Genomic DNA, 27,068 nt, shown 5'->3' on the forward strand with positions numbered 1-27,068 from the left:
TTAAATTTGCCTAATTTGTATAATATGTCAGAGCAAGGTATTATAAAGTGGTTTGGAAGTCTGTAACCCTGTCTACTTTTGAACCAAAAGCTATTCTTAAAAAAAGTGTAACATTAAAATAATATTAAAAATGGCATTACTTGTATTGACTTAAAAGGCAGGCTACCGAATTGTAGCAATGACCCATAATAATACAGTAACATAGAAATCACGGCTCGAGATTTCTTCACTCTGATTGGCCAGTGAGAGTCACGTCACGTCACGTCACGAGACGTCACCGAACTCCGTCTGACTTTTTCTTCTTGGCCATAAGATCAGAGAAAGGCGTCGCATTACACCAACCGCGTTTCGACGTGAAAGCAGCCGAAAATGATTCTGTTCTGACAGGCCGTCAGACATTGGATGTACTTTGATTTGGGCAGTCACTTTTCTTTTTTTATAGTTTGTTCTGAAAACATTGTTTCCGGAGCGTAAACGAATCAACAAGTTGTTGGAAAAGTCGGGAAAACGCGCCATCCTTTACAGGATGGATAAATCCACGATGAAAGTCATGGTAAGAAACCCCACGGGTTTTGTTTGGGTAGTTTGGCTGAACAGTGTATATTTTTCTGAGTATTGGATTATTTAATTGTTGGCTCACCATTATTCTGTTCTTGTAGTGTAAATGGATATGAACTGGTGTGAGCGGTCATAACGCTTTGAATGTTATAAGTCATTTTCTATGATTATGCGTTACTTCATCAGACTTTTCGATGCATGCAAGTATATTTTATTCTAGATATGCTTTTAGTTTTCTTTCTTTTTTTTTCATTTTTTTTTTTATTATTTTAATTTGTATTACAACAAATATGAAAGTGGATAGTGATAAAGAACATCAAACTGAACTGGCCGCTGATATTTTATTCTGGTTCCGACTTCACTAACATTAGTTTCATGTTTTTATATTGAGTTTTGATTTCATTGACTAATATACGAAAAGTCTTGTAGACTATCTCAAATCTTAGTGAGCTGCCTACCTATGCAACATTTTTTTGACCATTCAGTGCACCCAACATGTAACAAAGTTCTGTCCAGTTTTTGAGACCGCCTTAATGTGTAGTTCATCATAATTTTTTTATGATAAACTACAGAGATTACACCGTATTACTTTGATATGTTAGATTCTGGTACAGATAACCTATATGCAACAGATTTTATTTATATTTAATTTCAGATTTGTGACACAATAATAACTAAATGATCTTTAGGCTACAACAATTAAAATGCATTATACTTATTTTATAATTAATAATAATTATATTGCTTATTATTAGAAATAATAGTAATATTTGTATTCAAATTAATTGGAATTTATTTTCATTTATTTCAAATGAGTATTTGATAAGATGCATGGTATTCACTTAAGAATAAATGACTATTATTGTTATTAAAAAATCAACTTTTTTTGAGTGCTTTTCCAGAGGCCCACCAAATAGTGACATATTGGTTTAAACTGTGGAAGCATTAGTTAAAAATATCAGCTGGAGCAATTATTAAACATTTCAGCCAGTAAAGCAGTTCCCGGTCTTCTCTTCTCTTATGAATCTTGCCTTGTGAGAGTTTTCTAAGAGTAGTGCCAGTGTTACGTTTATTCCACATTGAAAGAGCCATTCACTGCCCTTCTGTTGGTTTTTCCAGCTCTGCTTTGCCAAAAGTGGCACTATGAAAACGCTTCACCGACTGAATGCCGAGACTCACCTTAAAAACGTTCCCTTGTGTTCAGAGCCACACTGTGTATGTTTAACTTAAAATCACACCGTTCCATAAAGCAGCGTATTGAAAAACACAGGTTAGTTGTTGCACTAAACTTAAGTGTATATCGTGTACATGCATGCATGCATACATTTATATAAAGAAGCAATTGGCACATTTAATCATTAGTTAATTAGTAAATTTGATAATGAAATCATCAAAGGGAATGATGGCCATCTTAACTAGTAACCTTGACTGTTGCCTCAACAGCCTCTTTTTCCCATGATCCCCAGGTAGACTCATCCTACTTTGAAGCCCATGTTTGTTTATTGAAATGACAGGGCAGAGATTGTTTGCAACACAACTGTTTATGCACGCTGTAAACTTTGCTAAGTTATTGGTCTGCTCTGTTTGGCTGGTTACAAGATGAAGATAGCACATCCTTGCCAGTCTGCATAGCTCAAACATTCCTGGGCTAGTGAGAGCGGATGGGGAGGGGGTGGACGGAGGCGTACAGCTCCCACTTTAAACTTCCTGTCAACAAAGATGGCAGTGACGGGAATCAGATCTTTGTCAGATCTTGTCAGAGTCACAAATATTTTGCGTCCAATTGAAGCAGGGGTCCCCGATCCCAAAGTCTTTCCATTTTCTTTCTGTTGTGCTTGGGATTTCTTAGGAACATAAAAAAAATACATGCTGTTTCTTTTCACTTTGTGCACAGATATCTTTCTCACTCTCTCCCTGTCTTGACCTTGTTTTTTTCTCACACTTCTCGATGTTATGAGTGTTCTCTCTAGGGTGTGGGTATGGACAGGAAGTGTGCATGGTATCTCTCCGAGCGGCTCTGAAATCCAAACAGGACATGTGCTGCATACCTCGGGATCCACAAGAAAGACTCCAGAGCGGAGTCGACATCCCGCAGCTCGTTAGGAGCCTTTTAAAGCCGCTTTCCATCTTCAGATGTTTGTAGAATACACAATAACGAGGAGTCAGGAAGAGGGAAGACTGAGTGATGCAATTAAATGCAACGCTCATTATCAGAGCAATGAGAATGATGTGGATGTGTGGGAGACTGTGTGTGTTTTAGAAAACGTACCATATATGTTCGTCTCTGCTGTAGATTACCCACAATAAACAAGGTCCTGAAGTGTTTACACTGAGATGAGAAGTACATTAATCCTGCTCAAGCTTTACGGCTGTTATGTAAGGATGTTGATGAGTAGTTGACATGAAATGCTTCATGAAACTTTTATTTTTAAAAGTATGCATGGAGCTTTTTAAAAAATATTTATACACACACACACACACACACACACACACACATATATATATATATATATATATATATGTTTATAGTTTATTTGAATTGAGATTATTTTTTGCACAATGATTTTAGGATAAACTCATTGATACAAGTAGTAGATGTCTCGGGGGAAATTTGATTAATATGAAAGTAGAAATTAAATGCTTTAGGGATTTTGACTTTCATCCAATTTGACGTAATCAAAATCATTAAAAATTATTATTATTAAGACCATTTTGCTAATTCTTTTATAATTGTTAATTTTTTTTTTACAAAATATATTTAAAATGTACTTTATATCATGTGCAAAATCTTCAGCTTATTCATCTTTCCTGTGACATTAAATTTGTGTGTTTTTCAAAAGTTCAAGAAGGAGACGAATGAAATATTATCTGTGGTCGAAATGAAAGCACCTTCATAGCATGTGGGTTTGTGGTTAGGCTTGTTTCTTTTGCCATTTAGCTCTTCCCAGGAAAGGTGAGGCATCTGTCGGTGTTTCATGTATTTCTAAGGTGGCCACACCTTACATTTCACTGCACCCAGATTCAGTGACTGAATGAGAGATGCGTTACATATATTACAATGAGCCTGCTATTCAGCTACCCTTCTTTTCAACCACCATTGACTCCAGTTAAAATGCTAATAGTGTACATTTTTCTCTGTGTGTGTGTGTGCGCATTAGGGCTGCATGATAAATCAGTGAACAACGGCTCTGTGTAGTAAATGCTGCTCCATGTAAAAGCAGGCAGGTAATGAAGATTTATCGCTGATTACCGAACCGGCTTTACTGACAAGATGCACATTCAATATTGCATGCGATTTATCGTGCATGTTTTTCTATTACAGTGGGGACATAAACCTGAATAATAGGTTACTCATGGAGACTCGTGTTACTGTGCGGACCTAAATTGAAGTCCCAAAGCTTGTAAATCATATGAGAATGAGTTTTTTTTGAGAATGTAAAAATGGGGTAGGTTTAGGTGTAGGATTGGTGTTGGGCGATATACAGTTTGTACAGTATAAAAACCATTATGGCTATGGAGAGTCCTCACAAGGATAGTAAATCAGACGTGTGTGTTCCTGTGTGTGTTCCTTCTTGAAAACAACACTCACTTGCTCTTTTATTCTTATGTTTTCTACATGAATCCACAGGTTAATCACAGATCGGGTGACCCGCCAATGTGGCAGACACGCTTGAATTGGGGTGTGTGCTTAAATATAGGAAATTAGATGAGGGTGTTATGTCTCACTTAAGCGTTGGATAATAGTGTCATAATAGAAGCTTTGTCACACCTTGCAGATGTTTTCCATGTGCATTTGCCGTGTGGTCGGGAGTATTTCTGTTAAATCTTATCTTGCTATTGATGTCAGGGAGCAAAGAGCAACTGTTTAGCTTTCTTTAAATGGACTAATGCACTAAATGATGACACTCTATTGATATTCCCCAAGTATTCTGGTTAGAGGCTTGTGTTAAACCAATGTATCATCTATATATTTTATTAAATGTTTTATTTAGTATGCCTTCATCGAATATATTTCGGTATATTTTATAAATGTTATTTATTAAAATATATTTTTGGCTGATATGTATGAAGTGACTGCTGGAGATGGGCCGCTTATGTAATTCAATTTAATATTTTTATATATATATATATATATATATATATATATATATATATATATATATATATATATATATATATATATATATATATATATATATATATATATTAGTGCTGTCAATCGATTAAAAAAAATTAACTAATTAATCGCACAATTTTTTAAAATTAATCGCGATTAATCGCGATTAATCGCAATTAAAAGACTGAAACTTTTTGGATATGTAAATGTAAAATGTAAATAATTAATGTAAACTCAAGACAAAGAAACTATTTAAATTCAAAATATGATTGTTTATTGGAATTTTTGTTTAACTTGTAACACAGATTTTCTCATGTAAACAACATACCTGCAATAAATCATCAATATCCTCCAAATTAACTGTTGGCTTGAAAGCCATATTTATTACAGAAATAAAAACACAGGCATGTAAGTACCATTTGAATTTCAAAACAATCAATGCCAATAAAAAACAAAAATGATTTCCATGTTGAATTCTAAGTGGACTGCAAAAAAATTCCAAAGTATAGTCATTGCCAGTGCTTTAAGTGAGCCGGTACGCTCATTTGGACATCTGTTTTAATAGAGGTTTTAATCTTTTACCTGCACTGCCGATTTTCAGAGCGCCCTTCACAATGCAAGCTTCCTAATTCATCCCACCCAGAGCAGAAACTACATTACCCATTCACCCTTAAGTTATACAAGTGAATAGCGCATGTGTCGCTTTTCCCACTGTTAAGTGTCAACAACTCATCGTGGCCGGAGAAGGTGTGTGAAACTCGTTGTGAGTTATACTAAAGCAAAATCTTGAGTATTTATTGTCTGATAAACATTAAAAACTGTCTGCGGAGGTTGAGTCGTCCTGCAGCCCCCGCTGGCTGCTCATTGGCTGCAGCATCTTTTTTCTAAGTTCTAAAAAAATACCGTAGACGGCAAGGCACAAATTTAGATATTCATTTATCTAATTAATCTATAGCCTATGCACAAAGACAATATGATCTTTTTGTCCCCTTTTTGTTTTAAAGCTTGATGAAGAGAGAGAGCGCAAGTTGCTGCAGCTGGAGGAAGACAGTGATGCACGCGCACAGGAGTGATTGACAGTTCGCAGCACTGTGTACAAAAAATACTCCGCTACACAATTATTTCGTTATTTTCATTTAAGCTTATTAACGTTAGCGTTACAGAAAGGTCTGATTTACGCACTGTTACAGTCATTGTTTTTTTTTTTTTTTTTTTTTTAAATGACATTTGAATTCATGATTTTAATGTTGCTGTTTCTTGTGGCAGACTAAATGAAGAGTAATGTTTCTTGTGGCAGACTGAAGAGTAATCCGGCAGAGTTTTATACTGAAACTTTCCGTCTAAAAGTCCTTCCTTGGTCTTATCCATATTTCTTTGCACGTTGAACACACATAGGCCACAACTGGAAATAAAAAAAAACTGCAACCGCGTTAATTGCGTTATTTTTTTTTAACGCGTTAAATATTTCAAATTAATCGAATGCGTTAACGCGCTAATTTTGACAGCACTAATAAATATATATATATATATATATATATATATATATATATATATATATATATATATATATATACATATATATATATATATATACATATATATAATTTTTTTTTTACTTTTTATATATATTTAGAAATTTATCTTCTTCTTTTTTATGAATCATTAGTTGTTTATATTTATCCTGTGTAATTGAAGAACTTACATGTCCAGAATTACTTATTCCTGACATTTGCAGATGCCTAAATTAATGTTCACCTTGAAAAGGTCAAAGAATGCATTTAGTGTAAAAAAAAAAAAAAATGCGTCCGACACTGAACCTCCTGCTTGTGTGAGTAATAGGAAAGGCATTCAGCCTCTGCCTGATATGAGCTTACTGAGCTGAGGCTAGCTAATGAGTGAGGCAACCCAGCGTGGCATTGGCCTAATGTCATGAGAATATGTTCTTCAAGCTTAAAATGTCATCTTACACAATTCATATACCACTCTACTGATATTATCTCAGATAAGAAAAAAGAAGCGTGTTGTTTATGCCAGGTTGTTTGTTTTCTAGCCGAAGAAATTGACGCATCTTTTCCTTTGATAACAATACAGTAAAGATTCACTGCTTGACGAGCAAAGGTCATTTTAGTTTTGAAACTTGTTCGACCTGTTTTTGATAATCAATGGGGTTGTCAACGAGAAGAGGCACTGAGTCATCCAGGCTTTAAAGCTTTTCATTGGATGAGACTTTGATCTGTGACGCATATTCAAGCTATTTACCTCCTGAGGTTTCCATGGAAAGAGCTGTAAAGAAATGTAAATATTTAATGCTAATTAAATTTGGCAGGGATGGGTAGAGGTTATTTTACTCTGGCTGTTGTTAGGATTAATCTTTTCAGTCTCGTTCTGTGGCATTTTTATCTCATTTGTCCCACCTAGTGACATTACGCTACTTGCCAAAAAAAGAAAATGCATCACACTTTAGGAAAATCGAATGTAACGTTATTAAATAAGTTCAGATGTTCTGCTTGTGGGCCCAAACCAGCAATGCGAAGCATTTTATCTATATTTAAAGTATTTAAAGACATAAAAGTTTATTTGGGAAGAAAATAAGGAATGTGAATTGGAAGTTAAACTGTTAGTCAGACATATTTATGTGGATGGACCCATTTTAGTCTTTTCTTGTAGACTTCAAGTTCTCAAACAAACTATAATGGATGTGTGAACTAGAGGTCGACCGATTTAACAGTTTTGCTGGAACAATCGTTATCGACAAAAATAAATGCCGATAGTTTTCCGCGTTCCGTCCGTTGCTGGAGTGGCTGATAGTTTCCTGGGTTGAGTCCATTGCTGGAGCGGCTGAGAAGGCTCTGTTTTCATTATACAGTGCAAGAGCGGCCTCTAGTGGCTGAAATCACTGACAGCACGTGCTTTGTGTTTAGACACGTGATGCTGAACAGAGCGAGAAACTTCTGACAGAAAATACTGCCTCGCCTCAGAGCGCCATTCACATAGTTTAACATGAAATTGCATTATATTTCGCCATGAAACGTTGTTTATGTAGATAATGAATTGTATATTGAGCATTTCCATCAAAACATTTGTCTTTCTATAGCTCTAATAAAGTCTGTATGCTTCATTTATAGAACTATAATATAGATCGCTCTTTCCGTTTCCTCCGTTTTTTAAACACTGAACTTCAATCTTATCTTTGGCTCATTGTTCATTCTTGAGGTAAACTTGTGTCTGTTTGATGAATAAATAAACAGTTTTAGACCGCTGCTTGAGTTGAACGCGACGTGTCCGGAGTGTGTGTGATACTGGTGAGTTCTCCTGGACTCAACACTGCTCTTTCATTTTGATTAGATGATCACTTGAGTGTCCAGTAACAGAAACAGTTCAAGTGTACTGGGATAATTGTAGGGCCCTGTGATTTTCGCGATGCAGAAAACGCAGACGATGTCGCGGAATCCATTCATAAAAACAATTCAAAGTTTAGTGCGCGTGACGCTTGTGGTGTTTTCAGCATCTGCTGTCTCACTAAATGAGGACAAAAACATATGAACAACATCTCCAGAACTGCTCTGAGAGTCACATAATGATTTGAACAAAAGCATCATATCACATGCTCATAATTGTAAAAGTATTCATTTATTTTGCAACCCGTCAAAATAAAAGTCCGGTTTTGAAGTCTATTGTTCAGTTGAATGTACATCGTCTACTGCCAAAATGAAACAAACATCATTTCTTAAGGAATAATCACACAACATTTCATACATGTTTTAATTTTAATAGTAAATCCCCCTTGTTTGCCAAAAAACAAAAAAAGTTTGCGTAATTTTAAGTAATTTAAAAGACAAATAAAATTAATGTTTCATGCCTTGATTTAATAACAATAAAATTGTAAATACACACAGAATTTTTGAGGGAAACATAATTAGGCTTCTTTAAGCAAAAAATAAATTAAGCTGTTTTATGTATTCAAATAATTAGAAATGCTAAAACAGAATTTGGTAACAGAAAAAAAAATATGGTGAGAAACAATAAAACATTTCATAGGGCCCTAATCATGTAATTTTTCTTAAACTTTTAATAAACTTATTTGAAAATGTGTAAGTTTCATGATTTTATTCAATTAGACTTATTTTATGATTAATAAACTTTAATTTAACTATATAACAGGAGTGCAGTAAAATTAAAATGGAATAAACATAATCCAGAAAAAGAAAATAACAGAATTTGGAAATAAATAAAATGGAATTTAGGAAAAAATTAAACAGATTTCATAGGGCCCTATTAGAGTGTGGTAATTTCAACATTTACGATTAATGTTGTTATTATTATTATTATTATTATTATTATTATTATTATTATTATTATTATTATTATAACTACTACTAATTCTTTTTTGTAAATAAAGCACTGTTTTAGTTTATTTTAACGTTTTTTTTAGTATCCATTTTAAAAACTATCGGTTAATTAATCAGTATCGGCCAGTGTGGTCCAACCTAGCTATCGGTATCGGCAAAATCCAATATTGGTCGACCTCTAGTGTGAACTTGTCTCTTTATCTCACCAGCTGTACCTCGTATATTGTGCAGAACCGCAGATGCGGTTTTACACAGGAAGTGCTCTGTAAATCACTTTTTACAATTTTTTTTGCTTCAATTGTCTTTGTCTGACTGTCTCTCTCACCCTCTCTTCCTCTCTCTCAACGAAAGAGATTTGGACAGCCCTTTCTGGTCACTATTCACTACACTCCTTATTAACAGAAGACAGAAAAGCCACAGGAAATTTGAAATGTTGAAGATTGTGCTGTCGTGGTTTTCTGAGGCTATTAATATCCTCCCATTCACACTAAGGACAGCAGGCTGCCCGCCTGATCTCTCAGACTGAGGGGTCGCTCAGAACCCCCCTCATCACCTCCAAGGGACTGAGAAATCACACTTGTTGGGATGGAGGTTTCAGAATGTTTTGCTCATTCTGTCATTCACTATGTGGTTTGGGGTTGTGATATCACTGGATTAGTTGTGAAACACTTCGGGAGAATATATTGGTTTATTTGAAGGATTAAATGCTTGGTAAATGATTGTTAAGCTTGTTGTCGCCGAAAATTCAAACTCCCATTAAAGACTGTTTGTGTGTGTGTGTGTTTTTCTGTGGCCCAGCATGAAGCTGAACTCCAGATGAAGCCCCTCCACATTGTCTGACTGTTTCCTGTGTTCCCCGAGAGGAGCCATTTACAGTTTTTCACACGCTCATACTCAAGATGCTAGTGTGTGTGTGTGTGTGTGTCTGTGTGTATGTATGTGTGTCTTCACACAATCTGTGGTTTAGGTAAAGTTCACAAGTTTCAGTATGTATGTGACTGTCATATTTCATCAAAAGGGCAGCTGTGGCCTCAGCAAAAGTGCTTTCAAAACATTGCATACTTTAGTATGTTGCAGAGCATTGTGTGTTTCCTGTAAATTTAATACAAAGGTGTAACCTCGCTACACTGAATCATCTGACTTACTTAAATTTCCCCCCTTGGTTATACAGATTTATATGAAAATGTCAGTATTTGAGATCAGTACAAATCAGTACAAAATTTGTAAATTATGTCAATTTTACATATACATAAAACACACACACACACACACACACACACACACACACACACACACACACACACACACACATATATATATATATGTGTGTATCTATGTATGTATGTGAACTAAACGGGTCTAAAATCACAGTACAGCCATAACAAACAATTGATATGTTAAACAAATGCTGTGCTTTCATATTTAATATTTATCAAAAACCATGAAAAAAAAGTACAAATAAAAATAAATCTTTCTCTATCAATCATCCTCCTCTCTCGATGAGCCTTTGTCCTTGTGCAGAATGTTTATCATGTGCATCCTGTCAGTATAATGCGTAAAAGACCATAATCTGAGGTTAACGTGAGGCACAAGATTCCATAAGGCTCCTGTTCCGGACCGCTGGAAATAATGAAAAATGGCTCGTCGTCCCTTAACCGACAGCTCTGACAGAAATCATCTGTTAAGTGCGGGGGAAACTCCTGTCTATCCGTCAATTCCAATCATTATACATAATGAAATGCACTGTACAGTATGGAATACGGATGTAGCGCTAATTGAACACGTACACACACGCTGCAAATGTGAATGACTGACGGCCTTATCGTACTGTAACTCCAAACAATAAAACCTGTGAGACCCTATTGTCAACTAGCCATTAGCCAAGATTGTGCCAGAAGTGAGTGTCTGTGTGTGTATGAAACGGATACAGAGAGAGAGAGACAGTACAGCTGCCTATCCACATGTGGAAACAGGCACTTTTAAACAATGAAGATGTCATGTTCTTGTCTAATAGTTTAGATCTGGTGGCAAGCATTGTATACTCGATTGTTTAAGTGTAGCAAAGAAAGCCAACACACTTAGCACCTTCATTCAGGCCAAAGGTTTCTTTGCACTGTTGTGTGGTTGTTTATTGCATTCTGCCATTGGCATTAACCGGTTCATTCATCAGCTCTTTTGTGACCACCGCTTCTGGTTACGTTTACTTTGGTGGTCAGCCAGTCAAACAAAACTCATTCATTCTTTTTCTGCCGTTCATTCAGTTAATTAGAGGTTAATGTTACCATGTTGGTGTACGTCCTGACCACCTATTACAGGCCAAACCCTAACACAGACTGTCTGGATGCTGTGAATGTGTCTGCGTGTGAGCGTTTCCTTCTCACTTTTTTGTGAAGGATGTTCTGTGAGATAAATGAAATGCACAAGTTTGATTTGAAGCGAGTGGAGGCCTTGAAGTCTGAACCAGATTTCACTGCCGTTTCCTCCTGTAGAAATGAATTGCCTGGGAAAGCAGGAAGCCAGTTTGCGTTGAGTTTGTTCTGGTCTTATCTTAGTTCTATCCGGTCATGGCTAGCAGGTGACCCGCATCCCTCCGCTACTGAGACGCTTTTGTCATGGTTCACCGGCGGTTTATCAGGATAGTCTTGAAGCACTGATAATGGAGACAATAGTTCACTTTCAGCAGCGCTCGCTAATAAAAGCCAGACCACCGGTCCACAAAGCTTTTTTCCAGATGAGATTACTTTTCTAAACAATGTTTGAGTTATGATTATTAGCATAAGATCTGTCTTTTTGTGTAATTATTGAGACAAGGTTGGGTTGTAGTTTTTACTAAATAGTCTGTATTTGGGCGCTAATGTCTTCTGGATGTTTGCGTCACAAAGTGAAGTGAAACAAACAAAACTTTAGATAAATGTAAGTAATGTAATGCAAGTTTAGATATTTAGTAAGTACATCACCTGACAGTTTTTATTCATTTTAAATTCTTTTTACTAAGAAGACTTTGTCAGGGCTCAAAAACAAGGCCAATGTAAGTGAGTTCTGGCTGGTTGATGAAACTGTGACTTGCACCATATCTTCAGTGTTTTTTTTTTGTTTTTTGTTTTTTATAATTATTTTTTAATTTATTATGGTATCTTACCGTGTACATGCATTAATATTGTTTTGCTATGCATGGCATCATTTTCTATTTCATTGCTGTCTTCCAGAAAACTCCAAGTTAAAGAAATTTATAAAAAACATTTTTCCACCCGTGTTCGGAAAGAAAACATAATATTTGATGAAAAAAAAAAAACAATATATGTTTGTGTATAATTATAAATAATATTAAAATGAGAAATAAAATATAAAAAAATATATAGTATTAAAAAATCTATATATTTTTATAAATTCTTATAAGTCAGTATTTCTTAAAACAATTAAATTTTTTGTTTTTGTCAGAGCAAGTGAAAATGAATGTAGACCAGCAGGAAAAAAAACAAAAGTAGAATAAGAATGTAGATAAGCTTCAGGGAGCCACTGTTTTTCTTTACTAAAATCTTCAAAAGGTGTGGCTGTAACTGCAGAAGCACATGAAAACAAGCAAGCCATGTCATGACGTCCAGTGTGTCTTGTTTGTTAATAGTTTCACTATGAGCTGTCAGCAAGAAAGCTGACAAGTTAGTTCTAGTCACTCTGGAATCCAGTGATTCACCAGCTCTGGAATGTGCAGACACAGGAAGTGATGTCACTGCTCCCCCAGCCTCCTTCTCCATGCCTCTCCAAAGAAAAAGAGACCACCTCTTCTGGAATCAGACGTGTCGCCATGGAGACATGAAGTTTCCATAGCATTGGCACACACAAACACAGTCAGGAAAAAGTTTGACTGCTTTTTAAGAGTGCTTGGCATAGACGTCTGTCAGACAGGCTCCACTGTCATGGGTGGGTGTTGTCATTGGCAAATCAGCGAACTTTGACCCAGATGGGTTCGCATGTGTCAAGGGGTCCAGAACAGGTGTCAGACATTTAATGCAGCTACAAATTTTTCGGGCCGTAGCAACTGATATGTGTTTCATCCTGTACTTTCATTCCATATGGAAAAATCCAGTCTTTGCAGTGTGTGCGCGTTTTTTGGGTGAAAAAGAGCGAGTACTGTAACTCATTAGTGTGACTTTTAATGTTCCCCTCATCTAAATGGTTTCAGTGTGTCCATTTGGAGACAGGAATCTCTCTTCTTTCACTCCTCATTCCTCTCTGCCATGCCTTTCCAAACTCCCATGCGCCTGCCCTACGTATTGCACCACTTCTGGTCTTCTCACACTCCGTCTATTGTATCTGTCCCCCTTCTCCTTTTCTGTTCAAATTCCTCCAGCACTCCATAGCCGTCGCTCTCTGACCCCACCTCCCGACGGCTGCGTCTAAATGGTGCGATTGTGTGTGTGTGTGTGTGTGTGTGTGTGTGTGTGCATGTGAACGTCTGTGGAAAGTCTGACGTGAGCGTGGAGAGTGTGGCTCGACAGTGCTGCTCAATCCAGGAAACTCCCTTAGAACAACAAGGCATGGCTGACATCCAGAGAGCTCCACTGTAGCCAAAGTCTGTCTCAGAACCCCCCCATACACACACATACTCGCTCAAGAAACTCTCACACATGCATTCGGTTCGTCCGCACTTATTTCATTGTCTTGAGGTTTTACTGTATGTGTGCACGCTCCAACCCCGAATGGAGTCTCTGCTCTGTTTTGGAGTTGATTTACTGTGGCTGTTGTGATTCAAATATGAAAGATGAAATAGCATTCAAAATGCAGTAGTTGTTGAGAACCTCAGTTGTGTTGCACACTATAGCGCACGTATCCCTGTATTCTCTAATACCCCTGGTCCTCTGTGGCGTCTTAACGCAGCTGTTCAGCTCTATTTGATACTAGTTTACATGTAGCATTCTGCTTTTCTCCTCGGTGGAATGTCTTCTCTGATTGCTCTTCTGTTTTGGCAACCCAGTTGCTATTCTACAAATATTAGTACATAATATTACACTGTCAACACAGTGTAAAGTTTTGCTGTTGAAGTTTGTCACCAGCAATGTAGCTTAACTTATTGACTAAACATCGAAAGGCACATGGAATCAAAGGCTACAGAATAGAATGCTACCATATTTCTTTTTCTGTGTAGTATGCAGCATGCAATATTTTTGCATGTACAGAATGCTCAGAAGAATAAAAATAAAAATGTGAAATGTGTATATATAATCCCTGTGATAGTGTGTCCCACAGTGCAAGGCACTCAACTTGATACACTACCATTGAAAAGTTTGCATATTCTTGAACTTTTTATTCATTTAAAAAAAAGTCACTATTTCAAGTAAATAAATAAAGATTAAAAGAAATGTTTATTAACCACTTAAAAAATATATTTTTTTTTTAGGATCATTTGAGACTAAATTCTGGAGTAAAGAATTAACTAATGAAAATTCAGCATTGACGTCACAGGAGTAAATTTATAATTTAATATGTATTTTTTTAAATATAATTTTTAGTTGTAATAATAGCCCCATTTCAGCCACAATTTTCATTTATTCAAATTGTATTGTTCATATAATGTTTTATTTCAAAAAGGCTTATAAAAATGCTTTTTTCCTTTTTTACTATTGCGAACACCGCTACAAAAACAGATCATTTAGATATCCGCATGATTAAATCAAATCCTGCACATTGATAATGAGCATATTAATAATGTGAACACCCATAGTCCAGAATTCTTCAATATTGGTTAGCAATGATTAGCCAATCGTAATCGAGGCGATTTACATAATAAAATATTTCTATTTTATGGGCATTTGTTTATACTTCTTACAAACATGCCCAACCAGTATCCCAAATCAAAACCATTATACTTAAAGATTACACTCCATTAAAGTCTGTTCATCAAGTTTTGATTTTCCAGGTTTACCATCTTTATTTACTCTGTGATATGAATCAGCACTTTTAAATGACTTATGTTTTTCTACTGAGAAAAGAAGCTCAACCCTAACTCTCTAGATAGAGATGTGAGGTTTCAGTTAAATGCAAAGTGTTCAAGATAAAAGAGATGTGTGGCTGTGTGTGTGTGTATCAGAGCACATCCATATGGTGAATGAGTGTCTAACACATATGTTCAAAGAAAGAGGTGTGTGTGTGTGCTTGTGTGTATTAGAGGAAAAGAAGTGTGATAGGGTGGTTGATTTTCATTCATTCTTTGTGTGTGTGTATGCTTTTGTGTGTGAGTGAGTCAAACGAGAGAAAAGAGATATTTGGCGTTATGAGCAGACAGAGATGTGTGTGTGTGAGGGAGTCAACAGCAGCTCTGTATGGACTGTGCATAGGGAGCAGGGGTCTTCTACTTCAGACGAGCACTTTACTCGGTCCCTGAGGCACCCCTTCTTTCTTCTCCCTCTTTTCAGCATGTCACAATGAGAAGGCCTCATTTATGACTAAACAACGCACTTTAGAGCCACCACTTCAAATGACCCACATTCTCCCAGACACACAACACCATGATACACCTCACCGGCAACTTGACACTACCGGCTCCTTCTAACGGCCTACATTTCCCATTATCCCCGGAGACAAAAAGACGGAGATACCCAACTCACTGGCCATTGACCAGCATCGAGGACATTTGTTTCAAGTGCCATATTTATGTTTTAAAAAGCACTTATGCACCCCCCCCCCACACACACACAAAAAAAAGTCCACATATAATATAAGTCAAGGTTTCTTGCACCGAAACACTCATAATTTAGGTCTACATGACCATTTTCCACAGACCGTGTTCCAAATCAACAGGCTGTTTTTGCTACTGTACCTTTAGGAGATTAATATTAGCATGCAGTTTTGGTACAAGGTAGCATACTACATATTTATTCAAATATCTGTTGTACACGTGCAGTTTGAATAATACATTGAGATATGGACAGTAAGCCTTTCATTGTAACAATGATAGTGATTTAGACTTCTCAAAGTGCAAAACAGTAGCAACAAATGAGTCAAACACGGATGGATTCAGTGAAGGATTCAACAGACTGATTCAGATTGGTAACTTGAGTTTGGGAGTTTTTTATTTTTTATGGGTAATTAAACTAATGAATCAAAATAATCATGTCCAAATGACAGACGAATTACTGTGGCATTTATTTGTGTGCCTTTGACATCAACTACAAATTTTATTGGACTTGTTTTGTTCTTCCCTTAAAAAGCTGACATGCCTTTTCATTTTGCTGTCCTAAATATGTATAACCATATGATTAGTTGCTTTTTATTTGCATTTAGCATTGTTTTGCACTGTTGTATATGACTTTGTCGGAGCTTACTTTCTCCCCACCATTTGAGAAATATCATTTTTTTTAGACGTTTATTGGTATTTCCATGGATCCCATAGAACACTTAGCGTTTTGTCAGGGTAGGTTGTTTTGTTCATGTCCAGGAAAAGACTCTCCTGCTCTGTTAATTCGCTTTGCTCTGCAGATGTGCACATCAGATGGTTTGAATTAAATGCTAGATTGCTTACACAAGGTCAGCTATGAGAACTCAGAATACCTCTCTGTTTGCCTCTGTAACTGAGAAAGAAAGGGTAAATGTGTGTGAGAGAGCACAACTCTGCAGCCGTGTGAAAGTACAAAACTGGTATTTCTCTGGAAGAAACTTCTTATCTACTGTTCTTCCCAGCCTTTTTTTTTTTTTTGTCTCATGCACCCCCCTACAGCTCCATAAGCAAAGCTCAAATAACGATTCATTTTGCACCAATGGCAACAACAAATAGTTTTATGAATGAAATCCAGATGAGACATTTCCCAACTTTATTCCTGTTATATTTGTAATAATGTAAGTAGTAAATAAATCTGCTGTCTGAAGTGTGTAAGACAGTCATTTATTATTTTAGTAGATTTTTTTTTTATCTTATTTTAGTTCAGCTGAAGTAGATGAATGCATCAGTGTGTTTTCAAACACATTAAATCTGAAAATTAATCACAATTGATCTAATGAAATACCTAATCCTAATATTTTTTTAAAATATTAACGCAAGTCATAATTTCTGTTTTACAGATTTAACAAGTAAAACCAAAATCTTTCTAAGTACCCACTTTGATACATTGCAAGTGATGGTGAATGCATATTGAAAAATCTCATTTTGTTCTCCAGGTCCCTATCATCATTGCCTTGATTCATGTGGGTCATGGAGCGGCAGAGCTAGTGTTTGCAGGAGACCTCCAGAACCTCACAGCAAGACAGATGATCTGCGTGGAGAACCAAGAGTATCCTCACAATGGCTTCTGCTGCAAGAACTGTGAAGCCGGTAAGTTCTAGTGAAGATTCATCTCTGTCAAACCGTGAGAACTTCCCTTGTGAAGGCCAGTATTGTAAACACAAATGACTCAAATCGCTCAAAGCAGTAAATTAAAGCATACACTGGAAGTCAAGATGTTTAAAATGGCTTTCCAGACTTTGTTGATGAGGCGCTAACAAACATCTGCCAGTGTTGCTATTAAGAGTATTATTCTTTGATGAAAATAGCAAAATGGTTCTTTAACAACATGTGTTTTACTCTCTGCAAACATGAAGCACCCATGAAGAGCAGCTTAAATCACCAAACTGCCTGATGGGAATTAAACACTAAATATAGAGTTTGGAAATATAGTATTGGCAGTTACAATGAGAATATGATGAATGTAAAACAAATGATATAATGAGATTAATTTAATGTTTAATATAAAACAAGATGATTTTGTGAAACATAATGGCATAAATGTATTAATAAATGTAAATTTATTTTATGAAACGTAATGGCACTTAATAGATTCTTGAAAAAATTACTTAAATATGAGAGTTTTCATATGAGAAATGCTTATTAATAATTTAATACTAGATAACTGGTGTCAGAATATGTACCAAGACAAAAATAAAAAACATTTTAAAAGACATGTAATGTGACAAAGGAGGCATGCAGTTTAAATTAATAATACAATCATTTTTTGTTGCTGTTGAGTTTGATTCTAAATAAGAACTCATTCCCATTCTACTTTTCACTCCTAATGCCATATCTTATGTTCTAATGTCTTTCATGAAATCTTTTCTGCAACACATTGTTTTTTCTATTCACAGGCACTTATGTGAAAGAGAAGTGTAGCAGGAACCAGGAGAAGGGCATTTGCGCTTCCTGTGAGAAGGGCACGTATGCCGAACACCCCACAGGCATGGAGCAGTGTCTGCAGTGCAGCCAGTGCCACAGAGGTAATGTTCTCCACCTACTTCACTAAACCAGCCATTTACCCCTGAGTTTGAGTCAGTATCATAATTCCAGAATTCATAAAGCCAGATCTTCCTCTTAGAGTTGTTTAAAGTAAGTTTTTGAATTAGGTCTGTGACTTGCACTTGGAGATACAGAAGAACCTTGTGCTTTTGTAATTGATTGTTGAGTTTTCCAGTAGACAGCCATCTGTAGTCTGCTCTGACTCTCTAGAGAAGCAGAGCACTCAGGAATGTAACATTTATACATCTCGAATGATAGAACACACATGGTCCTTCCTTGGCATGCTGGGAAGACAATAACGGAACCAATCACCGGTGACTACTGGACAAACATTTAACCTCAGAATCTAGAAATTAGAAAATAAAAATAAAAAACATTTCTGAGATGATATAACAATGCTGGCATAAGAATGATTTGCTTTTGGAAATTCAGACACGCCTTTGTACAGAATGGAAAAATGTGCGGCATACTGTGATCTCAACATCTAAAGCAAGTTGAACCCATCGGAGAAAGCTCTGCTGTGACAGCCCAATTATTTGCAAAGCTATTTAGTCTGTCTGTGGTTCCTGTGAAGTCAAAGCCATCCATTACACTGCTATTTATTTTGATTGGACAGCCACATTCACCGTTTATTAAGTCATTTGATTTACCTAATCACTCTTTCCCACAAGACCCTACTGCTTGTTCAGATCCAAACACTACTTATTCGTATAAAGAAAATCTCACCCATAGGATTCTCAAGAGGAAGGGGACATAAGCAGGCCCCATGAATAGAGCTGAGTCTAGTGTTTCCTGTGCTGGACACCTCCCTCCTGGGAATCTGATCTCCTAATGTTACACGTCCTGGGTGTGGCCCCACTCCTGTGTTCTTTCACTAGCCATTTGTGTGTGTGTGTGTGTGTGTGTGTGTGTGTGTGTGTGTATGAATGACTGATATATCCTCTAGTTTATGCACACCTTTGTGTCTCTTGTCCAGGTTTGTGTGCATGCATGGGTTTTAGGATGATGCAGGGCGTGCCTGTATCATGTGGCGTCTTGTTCGGTATCTGTTTTGTGCAATGAATCACTCCCAGGTTAGCCTGCTGAGTCACAGGGGTGTGTTGATAAGACTTTCCATGCAGTACAGCTATTGTAAAGAAAATGTAATTCTGGGCTGAAACTGGATCTTTATTGATTGGAAATTATCCAGTAATTAATTTAAACATTGAGTAATTTTTTTTTGTTTTTTTGGATTGAATCTGGATGGGGTTCTGGATTTATCAAAAATGTAACTATTTTATCTTACCCTGCAGAGGTGCATTTCTGCTGTCTGCAGATATTAGTTTTCAAATATATACATTGTATTATTATTTCATCTAAATGTGGATTAAATCTGGATCAGGATCTGGATTTATCAGACATTTAAATAATTTAACCCCCTTTTAAAGGTGCATTTCAGCTTTTCTCAGAGACAGGTTATAGTTCTAACAATAATATATAGAATCGTTTTTTTTTTTTATCTAGAGTTGGATTGAATCTAGCTGGATTATTCTCTATAGCATCTGGACTGAATCCGGATTGATGCAATTATTCAGTTCACCCTTCAGATGTGTGTTAAGACATTGTCTCTATTCCAGTTGTTCTCTGAGGCAGATGTTAGCTGTAACAGATAGACACTGAATCATTCTTTCTGAATCTGAATCAAATCTGTACTGATCCAACACTACTCAGGTCACCATTCAGAGACATAATTGTCCCATGCATTTGAACTGTTTGCTGAGACAAAACCATTAGGTCCATTGCTTCTCTCCCACTTGTTCTGATTTCTTCATCCTTCTCTTCCTCCCTTTACAGATCAGATCATGGTTGCAGAATGCATCAGCACAAGCAACACAAAGTGTGAATGCAAACCCGGTACCTTCTGCCTGCCAGACGAGCCATGTGAAGTGTGCAAGAAATGTGCCAAGTGAGCTTCTCATTTCCTCTGGAACATGCTCTTCCCATTTGACCTCTGTTCTGCAGCATAACACCCAGATGAAAGCAGACAGATCTGACACTCCCATTTTCTATTCTCTTAACCTTTTAGCCCCAGCCTATGGTTTAGATCACCACCTCCAATGAGTCAGATCCCTTTCCCACTGATTCGCTCTCTCCACCTTTAACCCCTGAGGCTATTACTGTGCTATTCATAATGAAGATCATTTTAAGACTCCTATTTTAAGCCTTTGGCTTCACACCTTTTCTAAAAGGCATTTTTTTGACTGTGGTTTTGCAGGTGCAAAGCTGATGAGGAAGAAGTGAGCCCTTGCACTGCAACATCCAATACGAAGTGCAAAAAGCCAAACTCTCCTCCGACAGAAGGTCCAACGGAAAAGCCTTCGGCACCAAATGACACTAATACTATAGGTAAGGCAAGCACATGTGTACAAAAGTCCAAAAAAAACTTAATGTGCCCCTATTATGCCATTTTTAAGATTCCTAATATTGTTTTGGGAGGCACCTACAATACAATTACATACATGCAAGGTAAAAAAAAATGATTCAGTTTTCTCAAAATATGCATTTAAAGCTGCGGTAGGTAACTTTTGATGCTCTAGCGGTTAATAAACAGAACTGCTTGCGTCTTGCGGAAGAACATCGTAGCCGGAACTACTTCTCTCTGTTTATGTCTATGAAGAATCACAAAGGTACTGGGTTACTCCGCCGCGGTACCCCCGAAGCAATCTAAAATAGTCCGAATATAAACACTTATTATAGGTGCACTCTAGTGATTCAGGACAAGCCAAAAGCACGGTTTGGAAAATGGATTCATGGTGTACTCGCTTATTATATACTTTTTTCTACATTTTGAACACAAACAAAGTTACGGATCGCAGCTCTGATTGGTTAGTTTTTACCGGGAGCGATGGAGTTTCTGCAAATGGCAATAGGACCACTGGGAGGAGCCAGAGGTGCTTGATTTTTTTCACAGATTATCTGTCCCATATTCTACTGTCAGGACATAATGACAGGTTTAACAAATATGTAAAAATTATATTTTTACAAAAGTTCCCTATAGCACCTTTAATATTACCTAATTTTCCAATGATTCTCAGACAGTTTGTTCGAAGCAATTCTAAGATTCAGGATTTCCCTGAGCCTACTCTGCTCTGATTGGTCAGATGGCCCAATCTGTTGTGATTGGTATACTGCTCACAGCTCGTCAGAAACGATACACCCATTTCCATAGTTCCGCATTTTGAACCTTCAATAAAAAATAAAAACATCTATTATTTGTCATACTTACAGGTTGTGATTCAGTAGAGCCAGCTGGTCCAAATAAACAGGGTACTACTGAGCCATATTTCAAGAGCAAGTGTTTTGTGAATCCCACGTTGAGCTTAGAGAAACGGTCTGTTTGTGGCCAGCCAACGTAGGCTGGAATTATGCAAATGTGTTACGTGTAGCCATCACGGAAGTGACACTAATACAATACTAACGGCTCGTTTAGGTTATACAGAGTCGATACTTTATTTTGGAGACAATAACTTTATTTATCGTGCATTTTCAGACAGCTATATTACACACGGGATGAAAGGCAATATTGGAAATGGCATAATTGGGGAACTTTAAATTGATAAAATAAGTGATACAATCATGACATTAATTACACTGCATCATGTTATGAATCAAGGAAATATTTAATCTTCTTTTTTTTTTTTCAGCGATTGTTATAACAGTGTTACTTCTGCTGATTATCATCCTGCTTGGAATATTTTTCCTCTATAAAAGATATCGACGTCAACGAAGCAGTATGTTAAAAATCCTTTTTTATTCCTTGTATTGAATAACACTGCTGCAGCAGTTATATCTGTATCATTTAAAGTAATTGCGCAACATTTAATGCATTCGTAGTATTATGCCGTAGATCTGCAAAGTGGAAAATCAACTTTTATTGAAACTGCTTTAAATACATACGTTTTATGGACATAATTCCTGTCAATTTTATTTCAGGCCCTGCTGATGATTTGAAAGAAGTGAAAGTTCCTATCGTAAGTGGTTTTTGGCTTTTTATGCATTACCGTATTTTTCGAACTATAAGTCACACCTGAGTATAAGTCGCATCAGTCCAAAAATACGTCATGATGAGGAAAAAATCATATATAAGTCGCACTGGATTATAAATCGCATTTATTTAGAACCAAGAACCAATAGAAAATATTACCGTCGCGGCAGGAGACAGTAATGTTTTCTATTGGTTTCCATTTTTCAACCATTTCCATTGGTTTTTCCATATTTATGTGTCTGAAACTATATGTGTGCTGCCGTTTTTGACCAGGTCTCCCTGGAAGAAGAGATTATTATATCTCAATGGGATTTTTTTCCTGGCTAAATAAAGGATAAAAAAAAAATAATAATTCTCTTGGTTCATGTCAAATTAATTTTGATAAATAATTTGCACCTGACGATAAGTCGCAGGACCAGCCAAACTATGAAAAAAAGTGCGACTTATAGACCAGAAAATACAGCAGTTTGATTCATACATGAATATTATTCTAATTCTTCAAAAAACTTTACATTTAATATAATTTAATTTACATTTATTCATTTAGCTGACGCTTTTATCCAAAGCGTCTTACAATTGCTATATATGTCAGAGGTCGCACGCCTCTGGAGCAACTAGGGGTTAAGTGTCTTGCTCAGGGACACATTGGTGTCTCACAGTGGATTCGAACCCGGGTCTCCCACACCACAGACGTGTGTCTTATCCACTGCGCTAACACCACCACAATTTAACACAATAGTTAATATTTTAAATAAATATTGATTAAATTATATGAAAAAAAATCTATATATATTTTTTATTAAATTTATTTACTTCTAGTTTTAATAAGTTGATGTTCTTCTTGACATCACTTAGGATAAGCGCCCAAGATCTGAAGAGGAACAAGAGAACAGCCGCAATGCTGGATTAGAGAGGGAAGAGGGTCAACGCCTAGAGTCCCGCCCCTTTCTAATGCAAGAAACACAGGAAACCGGCACCAAGAGCATACCAGTGGAGGACGAGGACCGGGGACTGGGTGACAGCTTGCCAAACACTACCAGCTCTTCCCAAACCAGTCTATCTCCCCTCCCTCCTGCAGTCTACAATGAGGAATCACCACAATCGACTCCCCATGCCCAAAGACAGCCAGAGATGGTTACAGAGCCATGGGCAGGGGTTAGTAAGAACTAGTATCTGTTTAGATCAAAATGCAATGAAACAACAAGATGGTACATTGAAATGTTTGGAAAAATCCTTGTTCCCAAGTAGAAATCTTTATTTCCTAAAAACTGAAAAACTAATTTTACAACATTGCTAAATCAGTTTTTTTGTTTTTTTTTTTTGTGTATATAGAATGATGGTCCTCCCAGAAGACTTGTTCCTGTACTTGGTAAGATATCATTCTTTCAGACACAGTATTTGGAGAATACATACAACATAACATTTCTTGGCTTATATTTAGTAAATGTGACTTTAGCAGTTCAGTAACCACATCAGAGGATAATTCAGACATCACCAGACATCACAATGTTTCAGTTTGTTAGTTTAGACTCATTATTAAGATAAATTAGCTATAAAAAGAGAAATAGTACAGAAGTAAGATATATTGTCTCTTTTTTTTCAGTTTTTCTGAAGAGTGCAAATGTTCAAAAAACAAAAATGGAACTGAAAGAAAATGTAAAAAAGATAGAAATAAAAATAAGATACGTTACCGTTCAAATGTTTTGGGTCGGTCTGATTTTTTAAAAACAAAATAAGTCTCTTATGCTCACCAAGGCTGCATTTATTTTATCAAAAAATAAAGCAATAACATTTTTTTTTTTTTAAATGTTATTTATTATGATGTTAAAGTTGGATTTTCAGTAGCTATCACTTCTGTCCAGAAATCATTCTAATATGTTGATTTGGTGCTTAAGAAACAATAATATCAATGTTGGAAACAGCTGTGCTGCTTAATTTTTGTAGAAAGTGTGATCATATTTTTCAGAATTCCATAAATAGAAGGTTCAAAAGAACAGCATTTATCTGAAATGTAAAACTTTGTCACGAGTGTGAGTTTTGATTAGTTTAATGCATCCTTGCTGAATAATTACTTCCAAAAATCAATAAAAATCATACTAAGTGTTTATAATAAAGAAAATAAATATAAAACTAATTCCCTATTTTAATCATTCCTAACCTTAATTATAAGTACAGAACGCGCCCTCTTCATTAAAATAATTGGATCTTTTAAAGTTCATATTCAAAAGGGCCATTAAACATTTTTCTGAAGTCTCATTGCTCTGATTTAATAGGTGAGGAGGAGTCTCTAAACAAGAGTTTCGACCTGTTTGACACCCTGGATGTGCGGTACCACAACAGGTTTTTCCGCAGCATCGGCGTCAGCGACAACGCCATCAAGATGGCTGAAACGCAGCAGCATATGGACAAAGTGTATGACCTACTGCGGGTTTGGATGCAAAAAGAGGGCCTGCGGGCAAACATCAACACATTACTACAAGCTCTGCTAGACCTGGATCAGCGGTATTCAGCAGAACACATCGCCTCCAAGGCTGTTGAACGAGGCTACTACAAATATGAGTAACATGTCTTAAAGACTGCAAGATATTTGTTAAGTAAAAAAACGAAATAACGGAGAGGTGTTGATTCGTTTTAATTTCTCCTCAGAGGGTCTATTGGCATGAACTTGATGTCCCGTTACGGAGACATTGGAGAATCACCTCTCTGTAGCGCCCAAGTTGGGTTTAGAAGCCAACACTGGACCTTTTTTTGAGGATTTACACTGGCTATCAGCAGAGGGCGATGTGTTCCCTCTAAACCGTGCATTGTAGTAGCGTTACTTGATGCACTGGCCTCAGGCGTTTAAACTACAGGTTGATCCAAAGCCTACGTAATGATGTCAATTAAACCTTTGATTACGCCAAATGTTCAAACTAAAAGCAAGTGTATTTAGTTCCGTGCCTTACTTGTTCATACTCAACAGGCACAAACTGAAGATTTTCACAAGCTTCACACTACATGTAATCATATTCTCATAAACAGAATCACTTCTGTTCTTAGCTACCAAACCTTGTTAACGAACTCAGTTACAAATGAGCAAATAAGCCTCAGAATGAGTTTTGGATTTCAGTCGTATGTCAGCAGTCCAGAGTTTCATGTGAAGTTCAGAACTTTAATTTTTCTTTGGTTGTTACAGAATAGGCTGCCCCTGAATTATGCCAATCTGTGAAAGGTGATTTTTAATTTTTTTTATTATTATTTTTCTCGACAAATGACCTTCCTTCATCTGTTTGGTGCATGGACGAGATGTTTTGCAACCTTCTCGGCCTTTCTTGCCTGTTCTTTTTCCCTTATTTATATTTAAACCAGTGATGTATTTATTTGTTTCATGTAATTACGCATTATTTATACCTGTTACCAATATTCACCTACAGTAAGTGTTCCTGAAGCATTTAACATAACTCAAATGTTCACCAGTCAAATCCTTCCGGTCCTTTCACAAGCAGATTAGTGCCATCTTCAGGTAGTTTATCAATAGCTAAGAAGACATTTCTGCATTTCCCCCCAGTGTGTCACTTAATACTGACACGGCATTTCTTGTTATATGAATCACCAAACGTGGATGTAGTCGTTCGTGTTCTGAAATGCTAAAGAAAAGCTTGAACGAGTACCAGGGTCAGTATCTCTTGGACGCCCGTATCTGCTTCCACAGATTGAATTAATATTGAGGATAAGGAGGCATTTCAAACCTCTGCTCGCTGTTCTTGTTTTTATCTGCGGTAGTGCACAGGTACGTGTTTTTAAAGGGTTAAAAGATGAAGGAAATTTGTGCTCACCCAGAAACTATTTTCAGTTTAGTTACGTTTTGTCTAGAATGTACATAGTTGTCCAGAATTTTATTAAACAAAACTAATAGATATATATTTATGCAAGCCCTAAGAGCAAAATGTAATGAAGTACTGCCTAAAAACTGAACCGAAGGAACAAACAGAAATAGAAATGAACAAGTGGAATTGATGTTATCTGAATAAACAGGGCTCTTTAATTCATTTACGTAGCAGTAAATGAACTGTCGTCTGACTCGGCTGTATAGCTATGTAACTGTATTGGTGTATGAAATATATTTTCAGAACATATCTCACATCAGCTTTACTCCTTAAACAGACTTGTTGGGAGTTTAAAAGCTGAAATCAGATCCGAACAAAATGGCTCCAATTCTTAAATTGTAGAGATGTGTACAGTGCAGGCACTGCCACCTATTGACATAGAGTTGAATAGCAAGAGAAAAAAACCTGCATCAAATTTAAGGGACCTTTTTCCCCCCACATCTACACAGCCTTTTCTTTACATCTTCAATCTTTTTGCACTGAATTTAACATTGAGTGTCTCTTCAAATGTAGATGCAGGAGTTTTTACCTCTGAGCAGGTCAGTGCCATCTGTTTCTCTGTGTTGTTTTATACATACTTGTTTAGTTTTATATCGACTCCACATTGATCCTGCCTTGACGCCTCTAACACAGCCTCGCATGCCTCAGTTCTCGCTCATTCTGCACTTCATTTTCTCAGTGAAGCATAGAGTAGAAGTTTTGTATCCCTTTCTTTTCCCCCTTAGACAGTTGTTTCCTTGTTTATGAATGTAAAATGTGTGTTGTTGCAAAGTAGAATGTTTTTGTTTTAAAATAAAATAAAATAAAAATAATTAAAAATGGCATTTTTTTTTTCTCTCCAATTTATGTTTTAAGACATGGTGTTATTGTGTTTAAATATTAATTATATAATTATTAT

The 27,068-nt window shown here is 36.5% G+C and overlaps 1 protein-coding gene across 1 annotated transcript; it reads left to right on the forward strand.

Annotated features, from left to right (window-relative positions):
• Positions 1–292: 292 nt before the first annotated feature.
• On the forward strand, positions 293–26,992 carry LOC113064090 (tumor necrosis factor receptor superfamily member 10B-like). The gene is made up of 10 exons (XM_026234637.1): positions 293–553; positions 17,173–17,326; positions 18,133–18,261; positions 20,114–20,225; positions 20,535–20,665; positions 21,964–22,050; positions 22,253–22,290; positions 23,160–23,459; positions 23,637–23,673; positions 24,578–26,992. The coding sequence occupies exons 1-10, from the start codon at positions 527–529 to the stop codon at positions 24,865–24,867; spliced, it is 1,305 nt and encodes a 434-aa protein (XP_026090422.1). The 5' UTR covers positions 293–526; the 3' UTR covers positions 24,868–26,992.
• Positions 26,993–27,068: the final 76 nt, after the last annotated feature.

This window comes from Carassius auratus, chromosome 46 (genome assembly GCF_003368295.1).
Source record: "Carassius auratus strain Wakin chromosome 46, ASM336829v1, whole genome shotgun sequence".
Taxonomy (NCBI): Eukaryota; Metazoa; Chordata; class Actinopteri; order Cypriniformes; family Cyprinidae; genus Carassius; species Carassius auratus.